The following is a 27,477-nucleotide window of genomic DNA, read 5'->3' as shown; positions in this document are numbered from 1 at the left end:
TTTTGGTGTTTGGTGTAGCAATAGCAATATAGAGGACATTTCCTGAACTTTCCCCTCCCCCCAGACCCCATTTAATTTCTACCTTGCTTCCCAAATCTAATGATTGCATTGCCTCATTAATTGGTCAATTCCACTCGGTGGCTCAGAGGCTGCTCCCTTAAAGTAAACATAGGACCTCCGGGCTTACATTTAGTCAAATAAATCATCACACCCACAACAGGTCCTGGGTTATCCCCTGTTCCGTTTATCCGTCTCCTCTAACACCAGGTTGACCCCTCTGTGAAACCAAAACAGTCGGCCATTCCACCCCTAGGGGATGACATAAACCAAATCACCGCATCGTCATAGAGCCTGTCCTCTCTGGTCTGTGCAGTGTACACACGCACACGGATGCTCTCTACCAACGAGCACAGTCAGTAATTAGAATAGCCAGCTCTCTAGGTAGTGTAGTTTATCAGATTAGCTGGGGGAGGGGCAGAGTGTGCGTGTCCACAGGAGAGCAGATGTGATAGGCAGACAGGCTAAGACTGTCTGACTCTCCCTGTCCCTGTGTTTCTGACTGACTGTCCCTCTGTGTCTATGTCTATGACTGTCGGCCAGACTGCCTGTGTCCCTCTGTCTCTCTTTGTAATTATGCCAGTCTGTCTCCTGCATTTGGAAAGTATTCAGACCCCTTGACTTTTTCCACATTTTGTTATGTTACAGCATTATTCTAAAATGGATTAATAAAAAAAATGTTTCATCGATCTACACATAATACCCAATAATGACAAAGCAAAAACAGGTTGTTAGAAATAAAAAACTGAAATATCACATTTACATAAATATTCAGATCCTTTACTCAGTACTTTGTTGTTGCACCTTTGGCAGCGATTACAACCTTGAGTCTTCTTGGGTATGATGCTACAAGCTTGGCACACCTGTATTTGGGAAGTTTCTCTCATTTTTCTCTGCAGGTCATCTCAAGCTCTGCCAGGTTGGATGGGGAGCATTGCTACACAGCTATTTTCAGGTGTCTCCAGAGATGTTCTATCGGTTTCAAGTCCGGGCTCTGGCTGGGCCACTCAAGGACATTCAGAGACTCGTCCCGAAGCCACTCCTGCATTGTTTTGGCTGTGTTCTTAGGGTCCTTGTCCTGTTGGAAGGTGAACCTTCGCACCCACTCTGAGGTCCTGAGCACTCTGGAGCAGGTTGTCATCATTGAACTCTTGGCCTGAATGCCAAGCATCATGTCTGGAGGAAACCTACGGGGAAGCATGGTGGTGGCAGCACAGAGTACTTTGCTCTGTTCATCTTTCCCTCGATCCTAACTAGTCTCCCAGTCCCTGCTGTTGAAAAACATCCTCACAGCATGATGCTGCCACTACTAATGCTGCAGACATGTTTTGGTACCCATCCCCAGATCTGTGCCTCGACACAATCCTGTCTCAGAGCTCTACGAACAATTCCTTTGACCTCATGTCTTGGTTTTTGCTCTGACATTATATAGACAGGTGTGTGCCTTTCCAAATCATGTCTAATCAATTGAATTTGCCACAGGTGGACTCCAATCAAGTTGTAGAAACATTTCAAGGATGATCAATGGAAACAGGATGTATCTGAGCTCAATTTTGAATCTCATAGCAAAGGGTCTGAATACTTATGTAAAAAGGGCATTTCAGTTTTTATTTTTTCTTAAAATGCAAAAATACAACTGTTTTTACTTAGTCATTATGGGGTATTGTGTGTAGATTGATGAAAAAATAAAATATTTAATCTATTTAAGAATAAGGCCATAATGTAACAAAATGTGGAAAAAGTCATGGGATCTGAATATTTCACGAATGCACTGTATCTGTCTGTAAGAGGCTAACCCATGGTAAACCTATAGACCCTTTCTCCCAGATTATTGTTTTTGACCAACAGACTCATAAACCCACAGTCTCTGTTTTGTTCTGTTAGTCTCTGTGTGTATCTCTGCCTCCTCTATGGTCACTTCAACCACAAGCCCTGTCTTTCCCTCAGTCTCCATTCTCCTTCTCAGTCTGTATCTACATCTCTCTCCTCCAAATCTCACATGACTAACTCTTATCCTGGCTTCTCGGCCACAATGTTTAAAGAAGCATTAAGAGGCCGAGAGAGAAATAGAGACTGCGGCAGGGTGATGTTGACATTTCTGCCTTTCATTTTCTTCCCGGTGTTTTTCACTGGGGATTCAGACTAGGAATGATTGAGGGGAAAATGTCCCTATTTTTGGGACTGAGATGGGGATTCAGAGCTTTCCAAAGTGGACAGTTCCCATTCCCAAAGCGGATGCTGTCTATCTGTCTGTCTGTCAGATCCCAGCGCCTGCTCTCTGCCCAAACCCTAAAAAACAACCTCTGAACCTTTCATCTTCTCCTGTATGTCAGCCAGACCAACCTTTCCTCTCCTTTCTCCCCTCTCTGAGAAGTGTATATGTCATCAGGTTTAGTGTCAACATTCTGATCCAATTCTGTAACATCAACCTACTTGATAGTAAGGGTGTGGATGTCGAGGGAAGTATTTGATAAGATAAAATTACATATTTTTATGTGGCAGGTATTTAAGAAACATGCTGTCTTCTTTTAATCATTGCTTATAAACGATAAGATGAGAAGATCGTATGCCAGCAGTTGGTTTATATAGAAAGAATGTCAGGCTTGGAAAAAATACCAGGTCAATAGTAATTTTCCCTTACTGAAATAGATAATTGTTCAACTCCATACCTTCCCCAGGTTTGGTTTCCAAACACTCACCAGACCTTGTCGGAGAATGTCCTTGTCTTTGTCGCTCTTCAAAGCAAATGTCAGATGACATTCAAGAACCACATATCAGGGGGAATCCCTGATGCAATTAAACTCCCTTTCCCCTTGAACTGACAATGACCGAGGGAGGCACAGACCATGAGGTGTATATCATATTGTTGCTGTGCCAACTGGGGAACTAGACTAGACACTATGATAAATAGTCGTATCTTAAAAAAAGGCTTCATTTTGGAACAATATCAAGGCCTAATAGTCATAGGCTATTCTGTGACTCAAGTGACTAGTCTATACCAGCGCCATAGGCCTACTGCTTCATTAGTCTTTCAAAACAACTGTCACGACTCATGAGTGAAGTGAGAATATGGGGAAACACATTGCCTATGCCACACCAAAACATGGTCCGCCACTGGCAACTCAAACCACATTTCTTTTTTTTCTATTTTTTAAAATAATTTTACCCCTTTTTCTCCCCAATTTCGTGGTATCCAATTGTTGTAGTAGCTACTATCTTGTCTCATCGCTACAACTCCCGTACGGGCTCGGGAGAGACGAAGGTTGAAAGTCATGCGTCCTCCGATACACAACCCAACCAAGCCGCACTGCTTCTTAACACAGTGCGCATCCAACCCGGAAGCCAGCCACACCAATACGCCGGAGGAAACACCGTGCACCTGGCCACCTTGGCTAGCGCACACTGCGCCCAGCCCGCCACAGGAGTCGCTGGTGCGCGATGAGACAAGGACACCCCTACCGACCAAGCCCTCCCTAACCCGGACGACGCTAGGCCAATTGTGCGTCGCCCCACGGACCTCCCGGTCGCGGCCGGTTACGACAGAGCCTGGGCGCGAACCCAGGGACGCTGCAGTACACTTTTTTTCCAAAACTTAAAACACGATTTTCTGCGCCACCCGGGAGGCCCCTCAAACCACATTTCTAACACACCCAAACTTGTGTAGTTTTGGTTTATCCACTGAGACATGCTTTTCATGGGAACAAACAAAAACGAGGTCAAATCAAATCAAATGTATTTGTCACATACACATGGTTAGCAGATGTTAATGCGAGTGTAGCGAAATGCTTGTGCTTCTAGTTCCGACAATGCAGTAATAACCAACAAGTAATCAAACTAACAATTCCAAAACTACTACCTTATACACACACAAGTGTAAAGGGATAAAGAATATGTACATAAAGATATATGAATGAGTGATGGTACAGAGCGGCATAGACAAGATTCAGTAGATGGTATCGAGTACAGTATATACATATGAGATGAGTGTGTAAACAAAGTGGCATAGTTTAAGGTGGCTAGTGATACATGTATTACATAAAGATGATATAGAGTACAATATATACGTATACATATGAGATGAATAATGTAGGGTATGTAAACATTATATTAAGTAGCATTGTTTAAAGTGACTAGTGATATATTTTACATCAACTCCCATTATTAAAGTGGCTGGAGTTGAGTCGGTGTGTTGGCAGCAGCCACTCAATGTTAGTGGTAGTTTGCCCCCGGTGATGCGTGGTGCAGACCTCACTACCCTCTGGAGAGCCTTACGGTTGTGGGCGGAGCAGTTGCCGTACCAGGCGTTGATACAGCCCGACAGAATGCTCTCGATTGTGCATCTGTAGAAGTTTGTGAGTACTTTTGGTGACAAGCCGAATTTCTTCAGCCTCCTGAGGTTGAAGAGGCGCTGCTGCGCCTTCTTCACGATGCTGTCTGTGTGGGTGGACCAATTCAGTTTGTCTGTGATGTGTACGCCGAGGAACTTAAAACATACTACCCTCTCCACTACTGTCCCATCGATGTGGATAGGGGGTGTTCCCTCTGCTGTTTCCTGAACTCCACAATCATCTCCTTAGTTTTGTCGAAGTTGAGTGTGAGGTTATTTTCCTGACCCCACACTCCGAGGGCCCTCACCTCCTCCGTGTAGGCCGCCTCGTCGTTGTTGGTAATCAAGCCTACCAATGTTGTGTCGTCCGCAAACTTGATGATTGAGTTGGAGGCGTGCATGGCCACGCAGTCGTTGGTGAACAGGGAGTACAACAGAGGGCTCAGAACGCACCCTTGTGGGGCCCCAGTGTTGAGGATCAGCGGGGTTGAGATGTTGTTACCTACCCTCACCACCAGGGGGAGGCCCGTCAGTAAGTCCAGTACCCAGTTGCACAGGGCAGGGTCGAGACCCAGGGTCTCGAGCTTGATGACGAGTTTGGAGGGTACTATGGTGTTAAATGCTGAGCTGTAGTCGATGAACAGCATTCTCATTTAGGTATTCCTCTTGTCCAGATGGGTTAGGGCAATGTGCAGTGTGGTTGAGATTGCATCGTCTGTGGACCTATTTGGGCGGTAAGCAAATTGGAGTGGGTCTAGGGTGTCAGGTAGGGTGGAGGTGATATGGTCCTTGACTAGTCTCTCAAAGCACTTCATGATGACGGAAGTGACTGCTACGGGGCGGTAGTTGTTTAGCTCAGTTACCTTAGCTTTCTTGGGAACAGGAAAAATGGTGGCCCTCTTGAAGCATGTGGGAACAGTAGACTGGGATAAGGATTGATTGAATATGTCCGTAAACACACCAGCCAGCTGGTCTGCACATGCTCTGAGGGCGCGGCTGGGGATGCCATCTGGGCCTGCAGCCTTGCGAGGGTTAACACGTTTAAATGTTTTACTCACCTCGGCTGCAGTGAAGAAGAGTCTGCATGTTTTGGTTGCAGGCCTGGTCAGTGGCACTGTATTGTCCTCAAAGCGGGCAAAAAAGTTATTTAGTCTGCCTGGGAGCAAGACATCCTGGTCCGTGACTGGGCTGGTTTTCTTTTTGTAATCCGTGATTGACTGTAGACCCTGCCACATACCTCTTGTGTCTGAGCCGTTGAATTGCGATTCTACTTTGTCTCTATACTGACGCTTAGCTTGTTTGATTGCCTTGCGGAGGGAATAGCTACACTGTTTGTATTCGGTCATGTTTCCGGTCACCTTGCCCTGATTAAAAGCAGTGGTTTGCGCTTTCAGTTTCACGCGAATGCTGCCATCAATCCACGGTTTCTGGTTTGGGAATGTTTTAATCGTTGCTATGGGAACGACATCTTCAACGCACGTTCTAATGAACTCGCTCACCGAATCAGCGTATTCGTCAATGTTGTTGTATGACGCAATACGAAACATATCCCAGTCCATGTGATGGAAGCAGTCTTGGAGCGTGGAATCAGATTGGTCGGACCAGCGTTGAACAGACCTCAGCGCGGGAGCTTCTTGTTTTAGCTTCTGTCTGTAGGCAGGGAGCAACAAAATGGAGTCGTGGTCAGCTTTTCCGAAAGGAGGGCGGGGGAGGGCCCTATATGCGTCGCGGAAGTTAGAATAGCAATGATCCAAGGTTTTACCAGCCCTGGTTGCGCAATCGATATACTGATACAATTTAGGGAGTCTTGTTTTCAGATTAGCCTTGTTAAAATCCCCAGCTACAATGAATGCAGCCTCAGGATATGTGGATTCCAGTTTGCAAAGAGTCAAATAAAGTTCGTTCAGAGCCATTGATGTGTCTGCTTGGGGGGGAATATATACGGCTGTGATTATAATCAAAGTGAATTCCCTTGGTAGATAATGCGGTCGACATTTGATTGTGAGGAATTCTAAATCAGGTGAACAGAAGGACTTGAGTTCATGTATGTTGTTGTGACCACACCACGTCTCGTTAACCATAAAGCATACGCCCCCGCCCCCCTTCTTACCAGAAAGATGTATGTTTCTGTTGGCGCGATGCGCAGAGAAACCAGCTGGCTGCACCGACTCCGATAGCGTCTCTCGAGTGAGCCATGTTTCCGTGAAGCAAAGAACGTTACAGTCTCTGATGTCCCTCTGGAACTCTACCCTTGCTCGGATTTCATTAACCTTCTTGTCAAGAGACTTGACATTGGCGAGAAGTATGCTAGGGAGTGGTGCGCGATGTGCCCGTCTCCGGAGTCTGACCTGAAGACCGCTTCGTTTCCCTCTTTTACGAAGTCGTTGTTTTGGGTCGCCGGCTGGGATCCATTCCGTTGTCCTGGGTGAAAGGCAGAACACAGGATCCGCTTCGAAAGTCATATTCTTGGTCGTACTGATGGTGATTTGACGCTGCTCTTATATTCAGTAGTTCTTCTCGACTGTATGTAATGAAACCTAAGATGACCTGGGGTACCAATGTAAGAAATAACACGTAATTTTTTAAAAAACTGCATAGTTTCCTAGGAACGCGAGGCGGCCATCTCTGTCGGCGCCGGAAGTTAAGTGGCCACTCTTGTGACAAAAAATATATAATTTACTTAACAAATGAATGTGGCATTTTTGTGAATCTGTCTTTCAAGTTGGGTTCCAGGGAAAGTCCATCTGCTCACCTGACATCCACATGAGCGCCATTGCAGACCACCAGACTGATGATCAAAGGGACTGAGTGAACGCTATCTCTGGTCTGACAGTGCATTTACACATAACAAGGTTGGAGCGATGAAACAACAGAGTGCCATTAATTTTCAATGGAGGGAGGTGAAGTGATCGGGTGGACCATTGGGCGAAGCAAGCATGGACGAAGGAGCGGTTCATGGCTAGAAGGGCTCCGGCTTTGGTCAAATTAACGTCAGATTTGACTTTTAATAGCAGGTTAGGAGAACTTTCACAGCAGGTTCGGAGAATAAACATAGCAGGTTAGGAGAATTAGGACCTGTTAAACTCTGAGTGGTTGTTTTTGGACCTGTACAGGGTCCGGTGAGTTTAGGGGGGCACCTCCACACCAAAAAAACAAATACATCAGAAAATAGAAAGTGACATATCATTTGAAAGCTACAGGCTTTGTCTTTTTGGAATTCGAACTCAAATCTGGCAATGTCATTGAAATGCCTGATTGCTAAGGTCCTTTTAAGATGTCAGCCTTGAAAATCCGTTTGGCACAGTGACTCACTACCCAAACCAGACGCAACTGGTTTCAAGTGGCCAAGAGATGTCATGTGATTTCTTACTGCCATCTAGTGGACAAACTGGTAATCAGACAGAGGATATATTTACATCAATGGATACATAGAGACTTCAGCTATCTCCTCATATGTGACTCACCATCTGGATTCGGTCTTATATAGCAAAATTTGAAATTGTGTTTTTTACATTGGATAAAAGTAAAGACTCAGAGCTACAAAATGGTATATCATACAATGCATTTTTGAGGAACAATGGGAAAGTAATTCTGCTTTGAAAGTTGACAAACTTGTAAACTCACTTTTGAGAAAATGGCCTTTGAATGTTTTGGTATTGAGTGAAGAGCTCTACTTTGTCTATACCCATTCAGCATCGTTCACACCCTCTTAAGCTTTAGCCCTACTCATCTCGTTTTCCTCTTGGAGCTTTCATAGCACAAACTTGACACTGGCTGATGATTTGTTTACCTATGAATAACATGAAAACAGCCTAACCAGCTCTGCTGGCAACAATTTCATTACGCTTTTTTACGCTTACTGACACCGGCCATATTCAACAGGTGTTGTACACTTTAGCTTAAGAAATGTAGCTACCTAGCTAAGTAAACAATGAACCTCACTATGTAAACAACATGTAAGATCACACACGTCACGTAACGTTGGCTAACGAGCCAGCCAGCTAACATTAGCTAGTTAAACAACAATGAATATAGTGCCAAATCATGTCGTTACTACACTGCATGAATATGCTGGGAGCTAACCAACCAAGTTCAATGTTATCTAGCTAACATTAGGCTCTAACTATCAAAACAAGCAGCTCTGGGATACAAATAATAATGTCAATTAGGGAGCCAGCCAGCTAACGTTAACAGTACACTTTAGTTTGAAATTAAACCACTTTCTGTCAAAATTATAAACGTGTAATATCTGTAAATGTAGCTAGCTAACGCTGCACTATCTTACCTGTATACATCATCATGATGATGCATGATGGACGCGTCTCCCTGTCATGGATGCTATGCTACGGTTGCCCTTAGTTACCAACACAGACTGACCAGCTCAAATACACAGAAGCCTCTATATTGCAGACCAATCCGAACTCCTCTCTCGGCACGTCCAACCCACTCATTATCTCAGCCAAGCACGGCTAGTGGGAAGGTTGCTGACTTTTTCTGTGGCTTAACCAACAAGGCTTGTAATTTAGCAATTGTATTCGTATTTACAGATAGCATACACGTTTGTTATTAAGACACATGAAAGTTCACATGTTCCAGAAGGCATTTCTGTTAAAAATGCAATTTGAAAAAACATTTAAAACTTTCAAATGACTCTCCTGTGAAGTTGTGACTTGCGACATACGCCTAGTTTCCTGAAATGGGTCATGTGTATATGCTTCCTGTAAGACAAAAAATTAAGGTATGGTACGTGAGAATTTGGAATTTGCGTAGGTTTATAGTGCGACCATTAGGTAAAACTTTTTAAAATTACTTTTGGAACAGTAATTGGTAACATAATATTTAGTCTCAAATCTAGACTTTCAAATCTCTTATTCCTTAGCATGGAGATAATTGGGGGGACCCCCACCCCCACAAAAAAACTACAATTTTTGGGGGGTCTGCAGTATCTCGGGCTCTATAGTAGTCACATTTTTTCTGACACCTTTATCAGTACGAACAGTACTAAGCATGTGTTTGTAGGATTTATATTTTTTTAACCAAAATGTACTTTATGAGGGTAGTATACAATATTATGTGTTGTTTAGAAAATGCCACAAGAGGGGGTCAGAGTTTAACAAGTTAGGTTGTTAACTTTTGAAATTACAGTTATGTTCCAACACTCCCTTCTCGTGCTAATATCAGTCATTTTTAAGTCTTGGTCGAAATAGTTTGTATTTTTTTCTAAGACATGGTCAGTTGGATAGGCTCTCTGCAAGGTTTTTTATGTCTTACCTATCATATGATTATCATTTTCTGACTTTAAAAAGCCATTAATTTCCAATGGAAGAGAAGCGAAGCGGGCGGGGGACCATTGGGTGTTGCGAGCATGGGCAACAGAAGGGAACAGGGCGGGGACCAAAGTTGTGGAAAACGGAACTTTATGCAAATACCCTGTGTCATCGCGGCACGCATGACCAATCAAAGCTCACTATAGCCCCTACTGGATTGGCTGTTGATACCTAGCACCACCTAACATGCTTGCTAGCACCCATATGAGGGCGAGGGAGAATACAAGTTCCAGTTAAAACGTACTGTAAAAATCAGCCACATGCCAACGTTTTGACGTTTTGGTTAAAGATAAATAGTGGCAGTCCTCACTAGTGTCATATCTCATACATTGTATTAAATGGCACAGTAAGTTTAGTATTGTTTTACAGGTTTGACTTAATTGAGCAGTTATAAATTAATGTATCAACTTATTGTAGGCCTGTGACTATATTTTACCTTTTCCACGCAGTTTTTCATAGTAAAATGAGACATGTATACAGGTTGTTTGAAGGCAAACAGACCAACTCTATTGGGTGTGCATACAGAGAGTGGGGTGGACTGTGTCATGTATATACAGTAGAAAATTCATACTTCGTCAATTATTTTGCATTAGTCATGTTATTCTTGGCATGCAGAGCGCATTCCTTCACCTGGTCTGCAAACGGTTTGCATGTGATTTATGAGCTAGAACAGTTACCTCTCTATTAGAGCAAATGTTCATGTTTAGGTACCCAGCGGCGCTAGGACCGCCCTCAGTTCAGACTGTAGAGGCAAACCTACACATGGGTTTGAGTCGAAACGAATACACTGCTTCAGACCGAAAGACTCCTTGTGGATCTCGTTGACAGCGACTAGAAATTATAATTTGCCAATGCGTCCTTTGAGCTTTCAGTGATGAACTCAGTCCAGGTTTATTTAACGCGTCTTGTCTCGTTTTTATCCGTTATATTGCAGTGAATTATGAATTTCTCACCGGGTTACCGCTTTATTCGTTTGGTCCTGTCGCTGGATAACTTTGGATGCAATGGGAATATGAATACGTGCGCTGTGGTCTGAAGCAGCAGCAGACTCCGAGTCGATCTACTGTAGTAGCCTTGATGGAAACCATGTCGCCACAGCAGGGAACTATCGGACAGAATAGGTCTGGCTCTTTGACAGGGGACAACAAGCTCTGCGCGCTGCCAGACAGCAAAAAGGTAATGTGGATTCTGGATTGTATGGCATGGATGGTACTGAATTACTGATCTTCTTTTGGGTTTGTCACTTGCACAATTCTATATGATCTAATTCCTGGTAGCATGCCATGCTGTTTGCTGTAGTAGGTTCAATGGGATTTGACATGATCATTAAACTTCCAGCCTAATCTGGGTTGTGTGCATTATTCACATATGCTATTGAGAGTGACTGGTCATGTTTTGTGTCACTTGGTTTCATGGATGGATTCCTGCGCTTTAACTTTAAATAGTATTTATTTGTTTATTTTTGGTTTATTTCATAATTTCAGACACCTGCTCCATAAATATAACATCGTTTATAATGCGACATAAGAAAATGATAAGAACCATTTTTGTAGCCTAATGCAGGCTAATTTGAAATGGATTAGTTATTAAATTTGTGTAAATTACTCATACGTAAAATTACGCATGCCAGCCACCCAATGCACATTTCGTCAAACAATTAGATAATGAATAGGGCAAGATAAAAAATAAAGACAGCATATTCTGAAAGATGTTTAACATTCCATTTCATCTATATTTACATTCCTCTGAGTCAGTCTCCTCAAAGTTCGATGAGCTAAAGATTGGTTACAGTTTACAGACATATACAGTAGACCTATTCGACTTAAACGTTTTAAAATATGGAAGGAAATGAACAATGCGTCGCTGTAGTCAAAAATCTGCTCTAGATCACAAATCAATTGGGATTGATAGTCACCAGACAGACAAGAGTGGCGCTGTGTTTGAGGGGCTCTGCACTCACTGGGAGTCAATAGTTTGACTGTCTGGCCTTTCGCCCCGCTCAGCATAATCCCATTTAGTTTTAGTTGAGTTAATGTTAATTCACAGAATTCATGGTATAAATATGATTGCTTTAGACTTGCAAATAGCTTCAGTTTCAGTGCAAATATCACGATGTTTCCTTCAATTTAGCTACTCTTAACCATTAGAAGTATCTTTATTGCCCTACAAACCTAACACATAAAATGTATTTGTAGTAGACAGTGCTTTCAGAAAGCATTCATACCCCTTCATTTAGTCCACATTTTGTTGTTAGCCAGAATTCAAAATTTCTCACCCATCTACACATACTACCTCACAATGAAAAAGTGAAAACATGTTTTTAGAAATGATTGCACATTTATTGAGAATGAAATACAGAAATATCTAATTTACATAAATATTTACACCCCTGAGTCAATACTTTGTAGAAGCACCTTTGGCAGCGATTACAGATGTGAGTCTTTCTGGGTAAATCTCTGAAAGCTTTCCATACCTGGATTTTGCATCATTTGCCCATCATTTTCAAGTCCTGCCATCGGTTTTCAGATAGATTTCAATCAAAACTGTAACTCGGCCGCTCAGGAACATTCACTGTCTACTTGGTAAGCAATTCCAGTGTACAGTAGATTTCGCCTTGTGTTTTAGGTAATTGTCCTCCTGAAAGGTAAATTCATTTCCCAGTGTCTGATGGAATGCAGTGAACCAGGTTTTCCTCTAGGATTTTGCTTGTGCTTACTGTAGCTCCATTACGTTTCTTTCTTATCCTGAAAATCTCCCCAGTACTTAACGATTATAAGCATACCCATAACATGATGCAGCCACCACTATACTTGAAAATATGTAGAGTGGTACTCAGTAATGTGTTGTATTGGATTTGCCACAAAAAATACAACTTTGTATTCAGGACTAAAAGTGAATTGCTTTACCACATTTTTGGCAGTATTACTTTAATGACTTGTTGCAAACAGGATGCATGTCTTGGAATATTTTTTATTCTGTACAGTATTGTAGAGTATCTACAATGTTGTTGATCCATCCTCCGTTCTCTCCTATCACAGCCACTAAACTCTGTAATCATTTTAAATCAAATCAAATCAAATCAAATGTATTTATATAGCCCTTCGTACATCAGCTGATATCTCAACGTGCTGTACAGAAACCCAGCCTAAAACCCCAAACGGCAAGCAATGCAGGTGTAGAAGCACGGTGGCTAGGAAAAACTCCCTAGAAAGGCCAAAACCTAGGAAGAAACCTAGAGAGGAACCAGGCTATGTGGGGTGGCCAGTCCTCTTCTGGTTGTGCCGGGTGGAGATTATAACAGAACATGGCCAAGATGTTCAAATGTTCATAAATGACCAGCATGGTCGAATAATAACAAGGCAGAACAGTTGAAACTGGAGCAGCAGCACAGTCAAGTGGACCGGGGACAGCAAGGAGTCATCATGTCAGGTAGTCCTGGGGCACGGTCCTAGGGCTCAGGTCCTCCGAGAGAGAGAAAGAAAGAAAGAATTAGAGAGAGCATATGTGGGGTGGCCCGTACTCTTCTGGCTGTGCCGGGTGGAGATTATAACAGAACATGGCCAAGATGTTCAAATGTTCATAAATTACCAGCATGGTCGAATAATAGTAAGGCAGAACAGTTGAAACTGGAGCAGCAGCATGGCCAGGTGGACTGGGGACAGCAAGGAGTCATCATGTCAGGTAGTCCTGGGGCATGGTCCTAGGGCTCAGGTCAGTTGAAACTGGAGCAGCAGCATGGCCAGGTGGACTGGGGACAGCAAGGAGTCATCATGTCAGGTAGTCCTGGGGCATGGTCCTAGGGCTCAGGTCCTCCGAGAGAGAGAAAGAAAGAACGAGAGAATTAGAGAACGCACACTTAGATTCACACAGGACACCGAATTAGGACAGGAGAAGTACTCCAGATATAACAAACTGACCCTAGCCCCCCGACACAAACTACTGCAGCATAAATACTGGAGGCTGAGACAGGAGGGGACAGGAGACACTATGGCCCCATCCGAGGACACCCCCGGACAGGGCCAAACAGGAAGGATATAACCCCACCCACTTTGCCAAAGCACAGCCCCCACACCACTAGAGGGATATCTTCAACCACCATTGTCCTCATGGTGAAATCACTGAGTGGTTTCCTTCCTCTCTGGAAACTGAGTTATGGTTGCCTGTATTTTTGTAGTGACTCGATGTATTGATACACCATCCAAAACCTAATGAATAACTTCGCCATGCTCAAAGAGATATTCAATGTATTTTTTAAAATATTTTTTTTTTACCCATCTAACAATAGGTGCCCTTCTTTGCGAGGCATTGGAAAACCTCCCTGGTCGTTGTGGTTGACTCTGTGTTTGAAATTCACTGCTCGAATGAGGGACCTTACAGATAATTGTATGTGTGGGGTACAGAGATGAGGTAGTCATTCACATTTTTACTCCTTAACTTATTTAGGCTTGCCATAACAAAGGGGTTGAATATTTATTCACTCAGATTGTCATGTTTTAAGAATTTGTAAACATTTAAAAAACATCATTACATTTTGACATTATGGGCTATTGTGTGTAGGCCAGTGACCAAAACAATGTACATTTAATCCATTTTAAATTCAAGCTTTAACATCAAAATGTGGAAAAAGTAAAGGTGTGTGAATACTTTCTGAAGGCACTGTAGTATGCAATTAATGTGTTGGTGATTACTGCTGATAATAATACATTCTGAGCCAACAATAATTCATCAATGAAATTAAGTTCTAGCCCCCATTCTACCCCTGTTTAGAATATGTAACTGCACTCTGAAAATATGAGGTCAGTGGAAAGCTTGGCTTTACAGTTCATTAATTGGTAGTGGCAGGGCTATTCCTGCATAAAAAAATATAATATATATACAGTACCAGTCAAAAGTTTGGGCACACCTACTCATTCAAGGGGTTTTCTTTATTTTTTACTATTTTCTACATTGTAGAATAATAGTGAAGATATCAAAACTATGAAATAACACATATGGAAGCATGTGGTAACAAACAAAGTGTTATACAAATCAAAATATATGTTATGTTATATACATATATACACCCCTACCTTGTCACAACATAACTGTTTAGCTCAAACGCATTAATTTTAAGAAGGAAAGAAATTCCACAAATTAACTTTTAACAAAGCACACCTGTCAATTGAAATGCAATCTATGGGACTACCACATGAAGCAGGTTGAGAGAATGCCAAGCATGTGTAAAGCTGTCATGAAGGCAAAGGGTGGTGTCACGCCGGCCCACCTTTACCATTACGTGCTCCTGCCATCATCATTTCGCACACCTGCATCCCTCGTCACGCGCATCAGCGATTCATTGTACTCACCTGGACTCAATCACTTGTGTTACTTCCTCCCCTATATATGCCTCTTCCCCAGCTCTGTTCCCGCTTCAGCATTAATTGTTGTTTGTCTTTGTATTACCTGGTTCTGACGCTGTTCCATGTCTGTGCTAAATGAAATGTTCAACACTTTGCTTCTCATCTCCAGTGTCGGTTCTTACAGGTGGCTACTTTGAAGAATCTCAAATATAAAATATATTTTGATTTAACACTTTTTTGGTTACTACATGAATCTATGTGTGTTATTTCATAGTTTTTATGTCTTCACTATTATCCTACAACGTAGAGAAGAGTACAAATAAAGACCCTGTATTGAGTAGGTGTGTGTATATGTGTGTGTGTGTTTTATTTTTTGGGGGAACTCAGTCAGGGTCTAAACTTTCTGTTGAGTTAGAATAGTAGGATTCACAAGGTGCAATTTTGAAACTTAGTTGTGCATCAGCAGTTTTCCTCTTGTTATATGTCACTCACTGACAGGCACTCAATTAGCCCATGGAAGTTAAGGTTTTTTAGATTGGTAAATTATTCTAGTTAGTCTAGCCAACTTTCCAAACTTGTAGTAATCATGTCTGAATTACATGTGCCCAGAGGCCCTAAACTCCATGTGGCCCCCCATTTGATTGTGTTAGTCAATATCTCTCGGATATATTAACATGACATAAGTCATGGCAACATTTGTAGAATTGCCAGAAATGAGCTTTAAAACGGCAACAACCAAAATCTGTAAAGTATACTCATTTGTTTACTTTTTGTTAATAAAATACTTTTCCTGCTGAGTTAATATGTAGCAGCTAATTTTATAGCTAATAGGCTATGTCAGCGTTTCCCAAACCTGGTCCTGGGGACCCCAAGCATGGCATATTTAGTTCTTTGCCCTAGCACTACACAGCTGATTCAAATAATGAACACCAAGATTTGATTATTTAAATCAGCTGTATAGTCCCAGGGCAAAAACCAAAACATGCACCCCTTGAGGTCCCCAGTACTGAGTTTGGGAAATACTGGATCAAGAAAGGTGAATGAAGATACAGCAGGACTTAAATTGTATAGAAATGCAGTAAATGAGGTTTAACTTTCGTACCTCACTAAAACACAGACCCTGGTTACGGCCCTGGGAGTGGAGCTCGACTGCGGCTGACCTTGTGCTGCTTCGTGTGTGTGTGTGTGTGTGTGTGTGTGTGTGTGTGTGTGTGTGTGTGTGTGTGTGTGTGTGTGTGTGTGTGTGTGTGTGTGTGTGTGTGTGTGTGTGTGTGTGTGTGTCTGTATCTGGGGGTGTTGGGAAAGGCAGAAGACAAATTTCCATTCTAACAATTATATTATTGTAAACTGTTCTCTTATATCAGTTATGTTTATGAGAGAATTTCTCAGATATGGTTATGAGAGAAGTTCTCTTTTCATTGGTTGCCCTCTAAATGCATGCAACCACTGAAAAAAGGATCCTTTGGAAAGGTCCATACAGGTTGTCCTCATGATTGAGTTCACTGGGTAAATCTATGGAGGTATATTTCTATCAAAATGTGTAATATACTGTATGAGTAGTGAGTCACCAACAAAATGTGTTTTGAAAATACAGAATGCAACCTTTAAATAAAAATCAAAGTCTGCAAATATGCCAATTGAGTTTCACAAACATATGTCATGGTCCAAAAGCAAATAAGTCATAATTAACAAAAACAAATGACAATTAGCAAATAAATGCAAGACAAATCTTTTTGTAACACAGCACATTTTAGAAACATTTTCTTGCTTTGAAAACACAACAGGGGTAAAATATGTGACTTGCATTACATTTGTGAGTTGCTCCACATATTTGTGAGTGGCCTCACATATTTGCCAGTTATGCAGATTTAAAATATGGCATCCAGAATAGGACATCCTAAATTCTCATAAAAATGAATATATCAAATAATTACTTAAAGGATACAAAACTGATGCATTTCTAACTTAATTTCCTCCTTTTATAGCTTATTTTCCTTGATCCCTTCCTTTCCTCCACTCCTCTGCTTTCCTAGCTTCCTTCCCTCCTATCCTTTTCTAGCTCCCTTTCCTTCTCTCCTTGATCTTTCCTATCTTCCTTTCCTAGCTGCCTTTCCTTGATCCCTTCCTTCTCTCCCATCCTTTGCTTTTCTCACTCTCTTTCCTCCTATACTTAACCAACTCTCTTTCCTTTCCTCTTACCTAGCTTCCTTTCTTCTTTTTGTTGGTCCTTCCCTAATTTCCTTTACTTTCTTCCTTTCCTAGCTTTATTTAATAATTTCCTAGTTCCCTTTCTGCCTTTCCTTTCCCAGGACCCTTTCCTCTTTTCCTTTCCTAGCTCCTATCCTCGTATCCTTTCTGAGCTTCATTTCCTAGCCCCCTTTCTTCCTTTCCTTTTCAAGCACCCTTTCATTTCCTCCATTCCTAGATCCCCTTCCCCCATTCCTTTTCTAGCTTCCTAATCGTCTTCTAGCTCATTTTCCTTTCCGCCACTCATAGCTTCCTTTCCAACTTTCCTTTTCTAGCTCCCTTTCCTCCTTTCCATGAGGAAAGGTATTTAGGAAAAGAGGAAAGGGATCTAGGAAAGGAGCTGAACAGAGGCTAGGGAAGAATGGAAGCAATGAAAGCAGGAAAGGGAGCTAGGCAAGTAAGAAAGTTATCTAGAAAGGAGAAGAAAGGAAGGAAGGAAGGGAAGCATTGGATAGGAGGAAAGGAAGGTAGGACAGTAGAAGAAGAAGAAAATAAACTAGGAAGTAAAGGGAGCAAGGAACCGAGGAAACAAAGCTAGGAAAGGAAGAAATGGATATAGGAAAGGAGGAGAGGGAAGAAAAGGGAGCAAGAAAAGGAGGAAAGAGCGCTAGGAAAGCAAAGGAGGGGAGGAAAGGAATCATGGAACTGAAGCTAGGAAAGTAGGAATGGAAGATAGAAAACGAAAGGGAGTTCGGTAAGGAGGATAGAGAGCAAGGAAAGCAAAGGAGGGGGGAAAGGAAGGGATGGGATCACTGAAAGGAAACTAGTTAAGTATGAAATTAAGATACCAAACAGATGCATTTCTAAAAGTAATTGTGATATCTTATTTTTATGAGAACTGAGGATGTCCTAATCTGGATGCCGTATATTAATTATGCACAAACTGATCCATAAAATGCATCTCACAAATATGTAGCAACTGTCATGTGAGCTCCCTCTCTGGCTTCTAGGTCACCAGGTTGCTCGTTATGGCGCACACCTGGCACCATCGTTACACACACCTGCACGTCTTCAGACTCCATCACCTCCCTGATTACCTTCCCTATATATGTCACTCTCTTTGGTTCCTTCCCCAAGCGTTATTGTTATTGTTTCATGTCTGTGCAGTGTTTGTGTTAATTGTTTTGTATTTAGTTGCGTTTATTTATTAAAACACTCCCTGAATTTGCTTCCTGACTCTCAGCGCATCATTACAGAATAACGCCTCACCTAAGGGAAGCATCAGGGAGTGTTCTTTTGGTGTCAGGTGGAATGACTTTGGGTTCGGAAGCCGCTACAGACTCTCACGTCTCAGCCGGATGGCCAGGCTCCCCTGCCTCAGCCGGCTTGTCGGGCTTTCATGCCTTCGCCGGATCACCAGGCTCCCCTACTTCCACTGGCTCGTCGGGCTTTCATGCCTTCGCCCGATCGCCAGGGTCCCCTGCTTCCACCGGATCGTCAGGTTCCTGCATCCCAACCGGGGACTCATTTGCTTTCGGATCATGACATGTTTGTGAAACTGTATTGGCATATTTACAGCCTGTGATTTTTATTTAAAGATCCACTATGCAGAAATCGCTCCACCTTTTCCTGGTTGCTAACATTAGAATCATTCTCCTAATGTCACGGTTTTCATATGGTGAAGGAGAGTCGGATCAAACTGCAGCGTGTCGATTGCGATCCATGTTTATTTAAACAAACGTAAACACGACTAAACACGAACACTACAAAACAATAAACGAAAACAGCCTATACATGTGTCAACTAACATCAAACAAGGACATCAAGACAATCACCCACAATACAACCAAAGAATATGGCTGCCTAAATATGGCTCCCAATCAGAGACAACGATAAACACCTGCCTCTGATTGAGAACCACTTCAGACAGCCATAGACTCGCCTAGAACACCCCACTAATCTACAATCCCACTAAGCTACACACCACATACAAAAACCCATGTCACACCCTGGCCTGACCAAATACATAAAGAAAAACACAAAATACTTCGACCAGGGCGTGACACCTAATTTCAGTTGATGTGACAAAACAAGCAAGTATAGTGTGAAGATCATTGTACCATCTAAACTACTGTGAAATATATTTTCTCTAACCATGAACATATTTTTTTCATCTGTTTAAAGCCAGTGCACAAAACCAAAAGTATACTAAAATATAATATCCCCAAATGTTTCATACACACCTATAAGCTTATTTCTCGCAAATGTGCTTAAATTTGTTTACATCCCTGTTAGTAAGCATTTCTCCTTTGCCAAGATAATCCATCCACCTGACAAGAAGCCGATTAAACGGCAGGATCATTACACAGGTGCACCTTGTGCTGGGGACAAAAGGCCACTCTAAAATGTGCAGTTTTGTCACACAACACAATACCACCACAGATGTCTAAAGTTTTGAGGGAGCATGTAATTGGCATGCTGACTGCCGAAATGTCCATCAGAGCTGTTGCCAGAGGATTGAATGTTAATTTTTCTACCATAAGCCTCCTCCAACGTCATTTTAGAGAATTTGGCAGAACTGGCATCCCAACAGCAGGCCACGTGTAACCACTTCAGACCAGGACCTCCACATCCTGCTTCTTCACCTGCGGGATCGTCTGAGACTTGCCTTGACTGCAGTTTAGTAGGCAAATGCTCACCTTCAATCGCCACTGGCACACTGGAGAAGTGTGCTCTTCACAGATGAATCTCGTGTTTCAACTGTTCCGGGCAAATGGCAGACAGCGTGTATAGTGTCGTGTTGGCAAGTTGTTTGCTAAAGTCAGGGTTAACAGAGCGCCCCATGGTGGCGGTGGGGTTATGGTATAGGCAGGCATAAGCTAAGGATAACAATAGCATTTTATCTCTGGCAATTAGAATGCACAGAGATACCGTGACAAGATCCTTAGGCCCATTGTTGTGGCATTCATCCGATGCCATCACCTCATGTTTCAGCATAATAATGCACAGCTGCATGCCGCAAGGATATGTACATCATTTCTAGAAGCTTAAAATGTCCCAGTTCTTCCATGGTCTGCATACTCACCAGACATGTCACCGATTGAGCATGTTTGGGATGCTCTGGATCGACGTGTATGACAGCCTAATCCAGTTCCTGGAGAAAATCCAGCAACTTCACACAGCCACTGACGAGGAGTGGGACAACCTTCTACAGGCCACAATTAACAGTCTGATCAACTCTATGCGAAGGAGATGTGCCATGCTGCACAAGCTAATTTGGAGGTCACACCAGATACTGACTGGTTTTTTGACCCACATCCATAATATATATATATATATATATATATATATATATATATATATTTTTTTTTTTTTGAAGGTATATGTGACCAACAGATGCATATCTGTATTCCCACTCATGTGAAATCTATAGCTTAGGGCCTAATGAATTTATTTAAATTGACTGATTTCCTTTATATGAACTGTAACTCTGTAAAATATTTTACATTTTTGCATGGTGCGTTTATATTTTTGTTCAGTGTAAAAGACACAAAAGCCAAACTTATGAACGGGAAGTATAGAAATAGTGGAAATAGAACAGATCTAGTGGTGCTTATTTTTTTTAAATTTACTTTATTTAACCAGGTAGGCTAGTTGAGAACAAGTTCTTAACAAGTTCTCATTCTTAGACTAATATTGAGCTGCACCCCAGTCTCCCTCAAAACAGCCTCAATTTGTCAGCGCGTGGACTCTACAGGCTACTGAACGCATTCCACATGGATGCTGGCCCATGCTGACTCCAACGCTTCCCACAGCTGTGTCAAGTTGGCTGGATGTCCCTTGGGTGGTGGACCATTCTTGATACACATGGGAAACTGTTGAGTGTGGAAAACCCAGCAGCATTGCAGTTCCTGACACAAACCGGTAGGCCTGGCACCTACTCCCATATCCCGCTCAAAGGCACCTATTCTGCTAAGCATTCAAAATGTAACTAGTACTTTTGAGTGTCAGGGAAAACTTATGGAGTAAAAAGTACATTATTTTCTTTAGGAATGTAGTGAAGTAAAAGTTGTCAAAAATATAAATAGTAAACTACAGATAACCCAAAAAACGACCTAAGTAGTATTTTAAAGTATTTTTACTTAAGTATGTTACACCACTGGTTGCAGTTCATCTTGTAACATCATGTCAAATGTATGTAATGTTATAACAAGGCCACCAGCCTGACCAAGCTATTTTGAGAGTGAAACCTTTTTCCATAGTCATTAGATTTGCCATATTAAATGATGTGGTGAGAAATTAAAGGGGATAACAGGTAGGAATTTGCTGACTTAAAGGGCAAGTTGAAAAGAGGCTGTTAAGCCAACCTTATTCGATTTTTGTCTGTGACTTTTCTCACAGACATTTGTCTGTTGAATTATTGTATGCATGTTACCCAAGACACTGGCGGAGACAGTTTTACGATTCACGTTTTTTGGTAAATGTAAATGTCCAACAAAAAATTACAAATAATTCCTGTGGTGGTCTACTAAATTCCTGACATTGAGAGAGATTATGATTTATTTAGAAACATTGACAGTGTAGAGCGATGACAAACCAAACACTACATACTTCTCTCTCGCTCTCTCTTTGTTTGTTCTTTTTTCTGTTTCTCTTTCTCTCTTTCTTTCTTTTTCTTTGTCTTTCATTCTTTCTTTTTCTTTTTTCTCTTCCCTTCCTTAATACCATTTAGAGATGTGGTATATGACTATCAGGATGTGTTACAGTATGACCTCTGTAAATTTTACTACAGTAAATAACATTAGACTATATAAATAATGACCAATTGACCCAGTATTCTCTCCCTCCCTTTTTTCTCTCCATAGAAGATGAAGACCCTGGCCCATCGACGACAGTCTGCCCCCTCCCTGGTCATCAGCAAAGCACTTACCAAATCACGAAGCATGTCCAGGTACAGTAACAGCCTATCAGATACCTCTATTCAACTAAACTGCTACCTATCACTATGTGTAGTCCCTAATAGAGAGACACAACATTCTGAGAACAAACTTGGGACCCGAGTGGGTCTGGGTCCTAAATTCAGACTTTTGTCTCTGATCTGGGTTGAGCCTGATGTAATTGCCACAGATCTCAGGTATGTGTAGGGCTGTGGCGGTCATGACATTTTCAGGTAATGTATCCTCTATTATTTCTTACAACCGATAAGAACTCTAGAACATCAGAATGGCAGTTACTTACTGCAATTCCATGTTCTGCTTAGACTAATCTGCGCTGGGCTCTCTCTGTAATTTCAACACAATTCCACAATTCCTTCAATGTGTGACAGGTTAGTACAGTGGCGAACCTATAGGCCTTCAATGTGTGACAGGTTAGTACAGTGGCGAACCTATAGGCCTTCAATGTGTGACAGGTTAGTACAGTGGCGAACCTATAGGCCTTCAATGTGTGACAGGTTAGTACAGTGGTGAACCTATAGGCCTTCAATGTGTGACAGGTTAGTACAGTGGCGAACCTATAGGTCTTCAATGTGTGACAGGTTAGTACAGTGGTGAACCTATAGGCCTTCAATGTGTGACAGGTTAGTACAGTGGTGAACCTATAGGCCTTCAATGTGTGACAGGTTAGTACAGTGGCGAACCTATAGGTCTTCAATGTGTGACAGGTTAGTACAGTGGCGAACCTATAGGCCTTCAATGTGTGACAGGTTAGTACAGTGGTGAACCTATAGACCTTCAATGTGTGACAGGTTAGTACAGTGGTGAACCTATAGGCCTTCAATGTGTGACAGGTTAGTACAGTGGCGAACCTATAGGCCTTCAATGTGTGACAGGTTAGTACAGTGGCGAACCTATAGGCCTTCAATGTGTGACAGGTTAGTACAGTGGTGAACCTATAGGCCTTCAATGTGTGACAGGTTAGTACAGTGGTGAACCTATAGGTCTTCAATGTGTGACAGGTTAGTACAGTGGTGAACCTATAGGCCTTCAATGTGTGACAGGTTAGTACAGTGGTGAACCTATAGGCCTTCAATGTGTGACAGGTTAGTACAGTGGTGAACCTATAGGCCTTCAATGTGTGACAGGTTAGTACAGTGGCGAACCTATAGGCCTTCAATGTGTGACAGGTTAGTACAGTGGTGAACCTATAGGTCTTCAGTGTGACAGGTTAGCACAGTGGTGAACCTATAGGTCTTCAGTGTGACAGGTTAGCACAGTGGTGAACCTATAGGTCTTCAGTGTAACAGGTTAGTACAGTGGTGAACCTATAGGTCTTCAGTGTGTGACAGGTTAGTACAGTGGTGAACCTATAGGTCTTCAGTGTGACAGGTTAGTACAGTGGTGAACCTATAGGCCTTCAATGTGTGACAGGTTAGTACAGTGGTGAACCTATAGGTCTTCAATGTGTGACAGGTTAGTACAGTGGTGAACCTATAGGCCTTCAATGTGTGACAGGTTAGTACAGTGGTGAACCTATAGGCCTTCAATGTGTGACAGGTTAGTACAGTGGTGAACCTATAGGCCTTCAATGTGTGACAGGTTAGTACAGTGGTGAACCTATAGGCCTTCAATGTGTGACAGGTTAGTACAGTGGTGAACCTATAGGTCTTCAGTGTGACAGGTTAGTACAGTGGTGAACCTATAGGCCTTCAATGTGTGACAGGTTAGTACAGTGGTGAACCTATAGGCCTTCAATGTGTGACAGGTTAGTACAGTGGTGAACCTATAGGTCTTCAGTGTGACAGGTTAGTACAGTGGTGAACCTATAGGCCTTCAATGTGTGACAGGTTAGTACAGTGGTGAACCTATAGGCCTTCAATGTGTGACAGGTTAGTACAGTGGTGAACCTATAGGCCTTCAATGTGTGACAGGTTAGTACAGTGGTGAACCTATAGGCCTTCAATGTGTGACAGGTTAGTACAGTGGTGAACCTATAGGCCTTCAATGTGTGACAGGTTAGTACAGTGGTGAACCTATAGGTCTTCAGTGTGACAGGTTAGTACAGTGGTGAACCTATAGGTCTTCAGTGTAACAGGTTAGTACAGTGGTGAACCTATAGGTCTTCAGTGTGTGACAGGTTAGTACAGTGGTGAACCTATAGGTCTTCAGTGTGTGACAGGTTAGTACAGTGGTGAACCTATAGGTCTTCAGTGTGTGACAGGTTAGTACAGTGGTGAACCTATAGGTCTTCAATGTGTGACAGGTTAGTACAGTGGTGAACCTATAGGCCTTCAATGTGTGACAGGTTAGTACAGTGGTGAACCTATAGGTCTTCAGTGTGTGACAGGTTAGTACAGTGGTGAACCTATAGGTCTTCAGTGTGTGACAGGTTAGTACAGTGGTGAACCTATAGGTCTTCAGTGTGTGACAGGTTAGTACAGTGGTGAACCTATAGGTCTTCAATGTGTGACAGGTTAGTACAGTGGTGAACCTATAGGCCTTCAATGTGTGACAGGTTAGTACAGTGGTGAACCTATAGGCCTTCAATGTGTGACAGGTTAGTACAGTGGCGAACCTATAGGCCTTCAATGTGTGACAGGTTAGTACAGTGGTGAACCTATAGGCCTTCAATGTGTGACAGGTTAGTACAGTGGTGAACCTATAGACCTTCAATGTGTGACAGGTTAGTACAGTGGTGAACCTATAGGCCTTCAATGTGTGACAGGTTAGTACAGTGGTGAACCTATAGGCCTTCAATGTGTGACAGGTTAGTACAGTGGTGAACCTATAGGCCTTCAATGTGTGACAGGTTAGTACAGTGGCGAACCTATAGGCCTTCAATGTGTGACAGGTTAGTACAGTGGTGAACCTATAGGCCTTCAATGTGTGACAGGTTAGTACAGTGGTGAACCTATAGGTCTTCAATGTGTGACAGGTTAGTACAGTGGTGAACCTATAGGCCTTCAATGTGTGACAGGTTAGTACAGTGGCGAACCTATAGGCCTTCAATGTGTGACAGGTTAGTACAGTGGTGAACCTATAGGCCTTCAATGTGTGACAGGTTAGTACAGTGGTGAACCTATAGGTCTTCAATGTGTGACAGGTTAGTACAGTGGTGAACCTATAGACCTTCAATGTGTGACAGGTTAGTACAGTGGTGAACCTATAGGCCTTCAATGTGTGACAGGTTAGTACAGTGGTGAACCTATAGGTCTTCAATGTGTGACAGGTTAGTACAGTGGTGAACCTATAGGCCTTCAATGTGTGACAGGTTAGTACAGTGGTGAACCTATAGACCTTCAATGTGTGACAGGTTAGTACAGTGGTGAACCTATAGGCCTTCAATGTGTGACAGGTTAGTACAGTGGTGAACCTATAGGTCTTCAATGTGTGACAGGTTAGTACAGTGGTGAACCTATAGGCCTTCAATGTGTGACAGGTTAGTACAGTGGTGAACCTATAGACCTTCAATGTGTGACAGGTTAGTACAGTGGTGAACCTATAGACCTTCAATGTGTGACAGGTTAGTACAGTGGCGAACCTATAGACCTTCAATGTGTGACAGGTTAGTACAGTGGTGAACCTATAGACCTTCAATGTGTGACAGGTTAGTACAGTGGTGAACCTATAGACCTTCAATGTGTGACAGGTTAGTACAGTGGTGAACCTATAGACCTTCAATGTGTGACAGGTTAGTACAGTGGTGAACCTATAGACCTTCAATGTGTGACAGGTTAGTACAGTGGTGAACCTATAGACCTTCAATGTGTGACAGGTTAGTACAGTGGTGAACCTATAGACCTTCAATGTGTGACAGGTTAGTACAGTGGCGAACCTATAGGCCTTCAATGTGTGACAGGTTGGTGATTCTGAAAGGACAGCAACTGTAATACCAGCTCACTCATTTATGAGAGTACACTTTTTGTAAAACACAAAGGGCCAGTGGTGGAGTAGAGGGTATACGCAGGTACAGTATAAGCCTTATAGCCACTTTTGTTTCAGCGGGCATAACTTAATACTAACTCCTTAATCTCTATTGATGTGTATCAAAGTAGTGTAGTGGAGGTATATGATCAGTTATATAGAGAAATCATGCACAAAGTAGCCTACACAACCACAAAGCACATGAAATATATTCACATGCACACAGCCTTGTTTTAGCTGAATATCATCTGCAGGCAGCAAGAGTGTGCAGCTCTCAACTGGTTTTGGCTTGGAGCAGATCACAGAAGAATGTCATCGGTAGTCGGTAGGGTAGGAAAGATGTTTCAACTTATGAGATCTATCAGTAAATGCTAACTAAGGCAACAATGGGTATGCAAACCAGGTTTTGAAAATGTTTAGTCTGAAGTGTTGATTAGTAGGCTATTTGTGATGCGCAATTGTCATTGGCTGTTCCACTGGATGTCATAAGGTGAATGCACCAATTTGTAAGTCGCTCTGGATAAGAGCGTCTGCTAAATGACTTAAATGTAATGTAAATGTAATCATGCGCTGCTTGCATCAGGGTGTAGACATGGATGGGCCTGGGTTGACAGAGGCCAACCCACTGGGGAGCCAGGCCCTGATAGGCCCACCCAATCAGATTGTTGTGGTTTAAGAATTGTTGTGGACTTTGACCATCAAATGTGTGACTATTTTCTATAAAACAAAAGTGTGATTTTGAGAGTGAAAATCTGAAAATCTATAGGAAAACTCATATTTTTCACACAGGGTGCCTTCGCTGAGCAGGCCATTTGGGAACTTTTGTGCAAAATCTGAGGATGCCCACTTCACACACAGCATGATGTTAAAATATAAGCAGTCCATAAACTCGAACATAATAAGCCAGTAGGTCCCAATCATAAGAATACAAAAACACAACCATTAAGCATTTCCTAATCGAAATGTACAACTATTACTTCCCATTGCAAAAACCATTTCACATTTAGTACAGTTTATGCTACAAACTAACTTGATAAGAGGTTTTAAAAATAGGTTATATTTGACTCAACGTTCCATGATGTACATTAAGATATTGTTGGCAGAATAGATGGATGCAGTTCAATGTATGATTAATATAATTCTCCAATACATTTCTTGGTAGCACAACAAATATTGATATCAGGTTGTAAATCACAGCTGGCCTGGTACATTGTTTACTGCCTCCATTCGGGATGCACTGTTTCGGTTTTCAATGACTCAATATTCTGGACAAAACTGACAAATGTAACTAAGGCTGGGAATGTCAATACAATCAAACTAGCATGGGCTCCCGAGTGGGGCAGTGGTCTATGGCACTGCATCTCAGTGCTAGAGGCGCC

At 42.3% G+C, this 27,477-nt stretch overlaps 1 protein-coding gene and 1 long non-coding RNA gene across 10 annotated transcripts in view; one reads left to right on the top strand and one right to left on the bottom strand.

Moving 5' to 3' along the window:
- LOC118385832 (rho GTPase-activating protein 20-like) overlaps nt 1-27,477 on the top strand; it is a 77,354-nt gene that overhangs the window by 16,626 nt on the left and 33,251 nt on the right. The window contains exons 1-2 of one of the 2 annotated variants that reach the window (XM_052522356.1): nt 10,486-10,887; nt 22,103-22,188. In XM_052522356.1, coding sequence (XP_052378316.1) covers nt 10,711-10,887; nt 22,103-22,188 — 263 coding nt within the window. In that variant the 5' untranslated portion in view covers nt 10,486-10,710. Of the gene's footprint in view, nt 1-10,485; nt 10,888-22,102; nt 22,189-27,477 lie in introns of those variants that run through there. The other variant, XM_052522357.1, reaches the window with a different exon arrangement.
- Nucleotides 23,343-25,620, bottom strand: LOC127931098 (uncharacterized). Of its 8 annotated transcripts, XR_008139797.1 has the most exons (8): nt 25,506-25,620; nt 25,338-25,463; nt 25,254-25,295; nt 25,086-25,127; nt 24,288-24,665; nt 23,834-24,039; nt 23,624-23,665; nt 23,343-23,581 (listed from the first exon to the last, which is right to left on the bottom strand). It is a non-coding gene; the product is annotated as an uncharacterized LOC127931098 (long non-coding RNA). The 8 variants fall into 8 exon arrangements; XR_008139793.1 differs by lacking the exon at nt 25,338-25,463 and having other exon boundaries at nt 23,343-24,039; XR_008139796.1 differs by lacking the exon at nt 25,338-25,463 and having other exon boundaries at nt 23,343-24,039; nt 25,548-25,620.

Source organism: Oncorhynchus keta, chromosome 7, assembly GCF_023373465.1.
Source record: "Oncorhynchus keta strain PuntledgeMale-10-30-2019 chromosome 7, Oket_V2, whole genome shotgun sequence".
Taxonomy (NCBI): Eukaryota; Metazoa; Chordata; class Actinopteri; order Salmoniformes; family Salmonidae; genus Oncorhynchus; species Oncorhynchus keta.
Note: the sequence above shows the minus strand (reverse complement) of the source record. Positions and strands in the feature narration are given on the sequence as shown.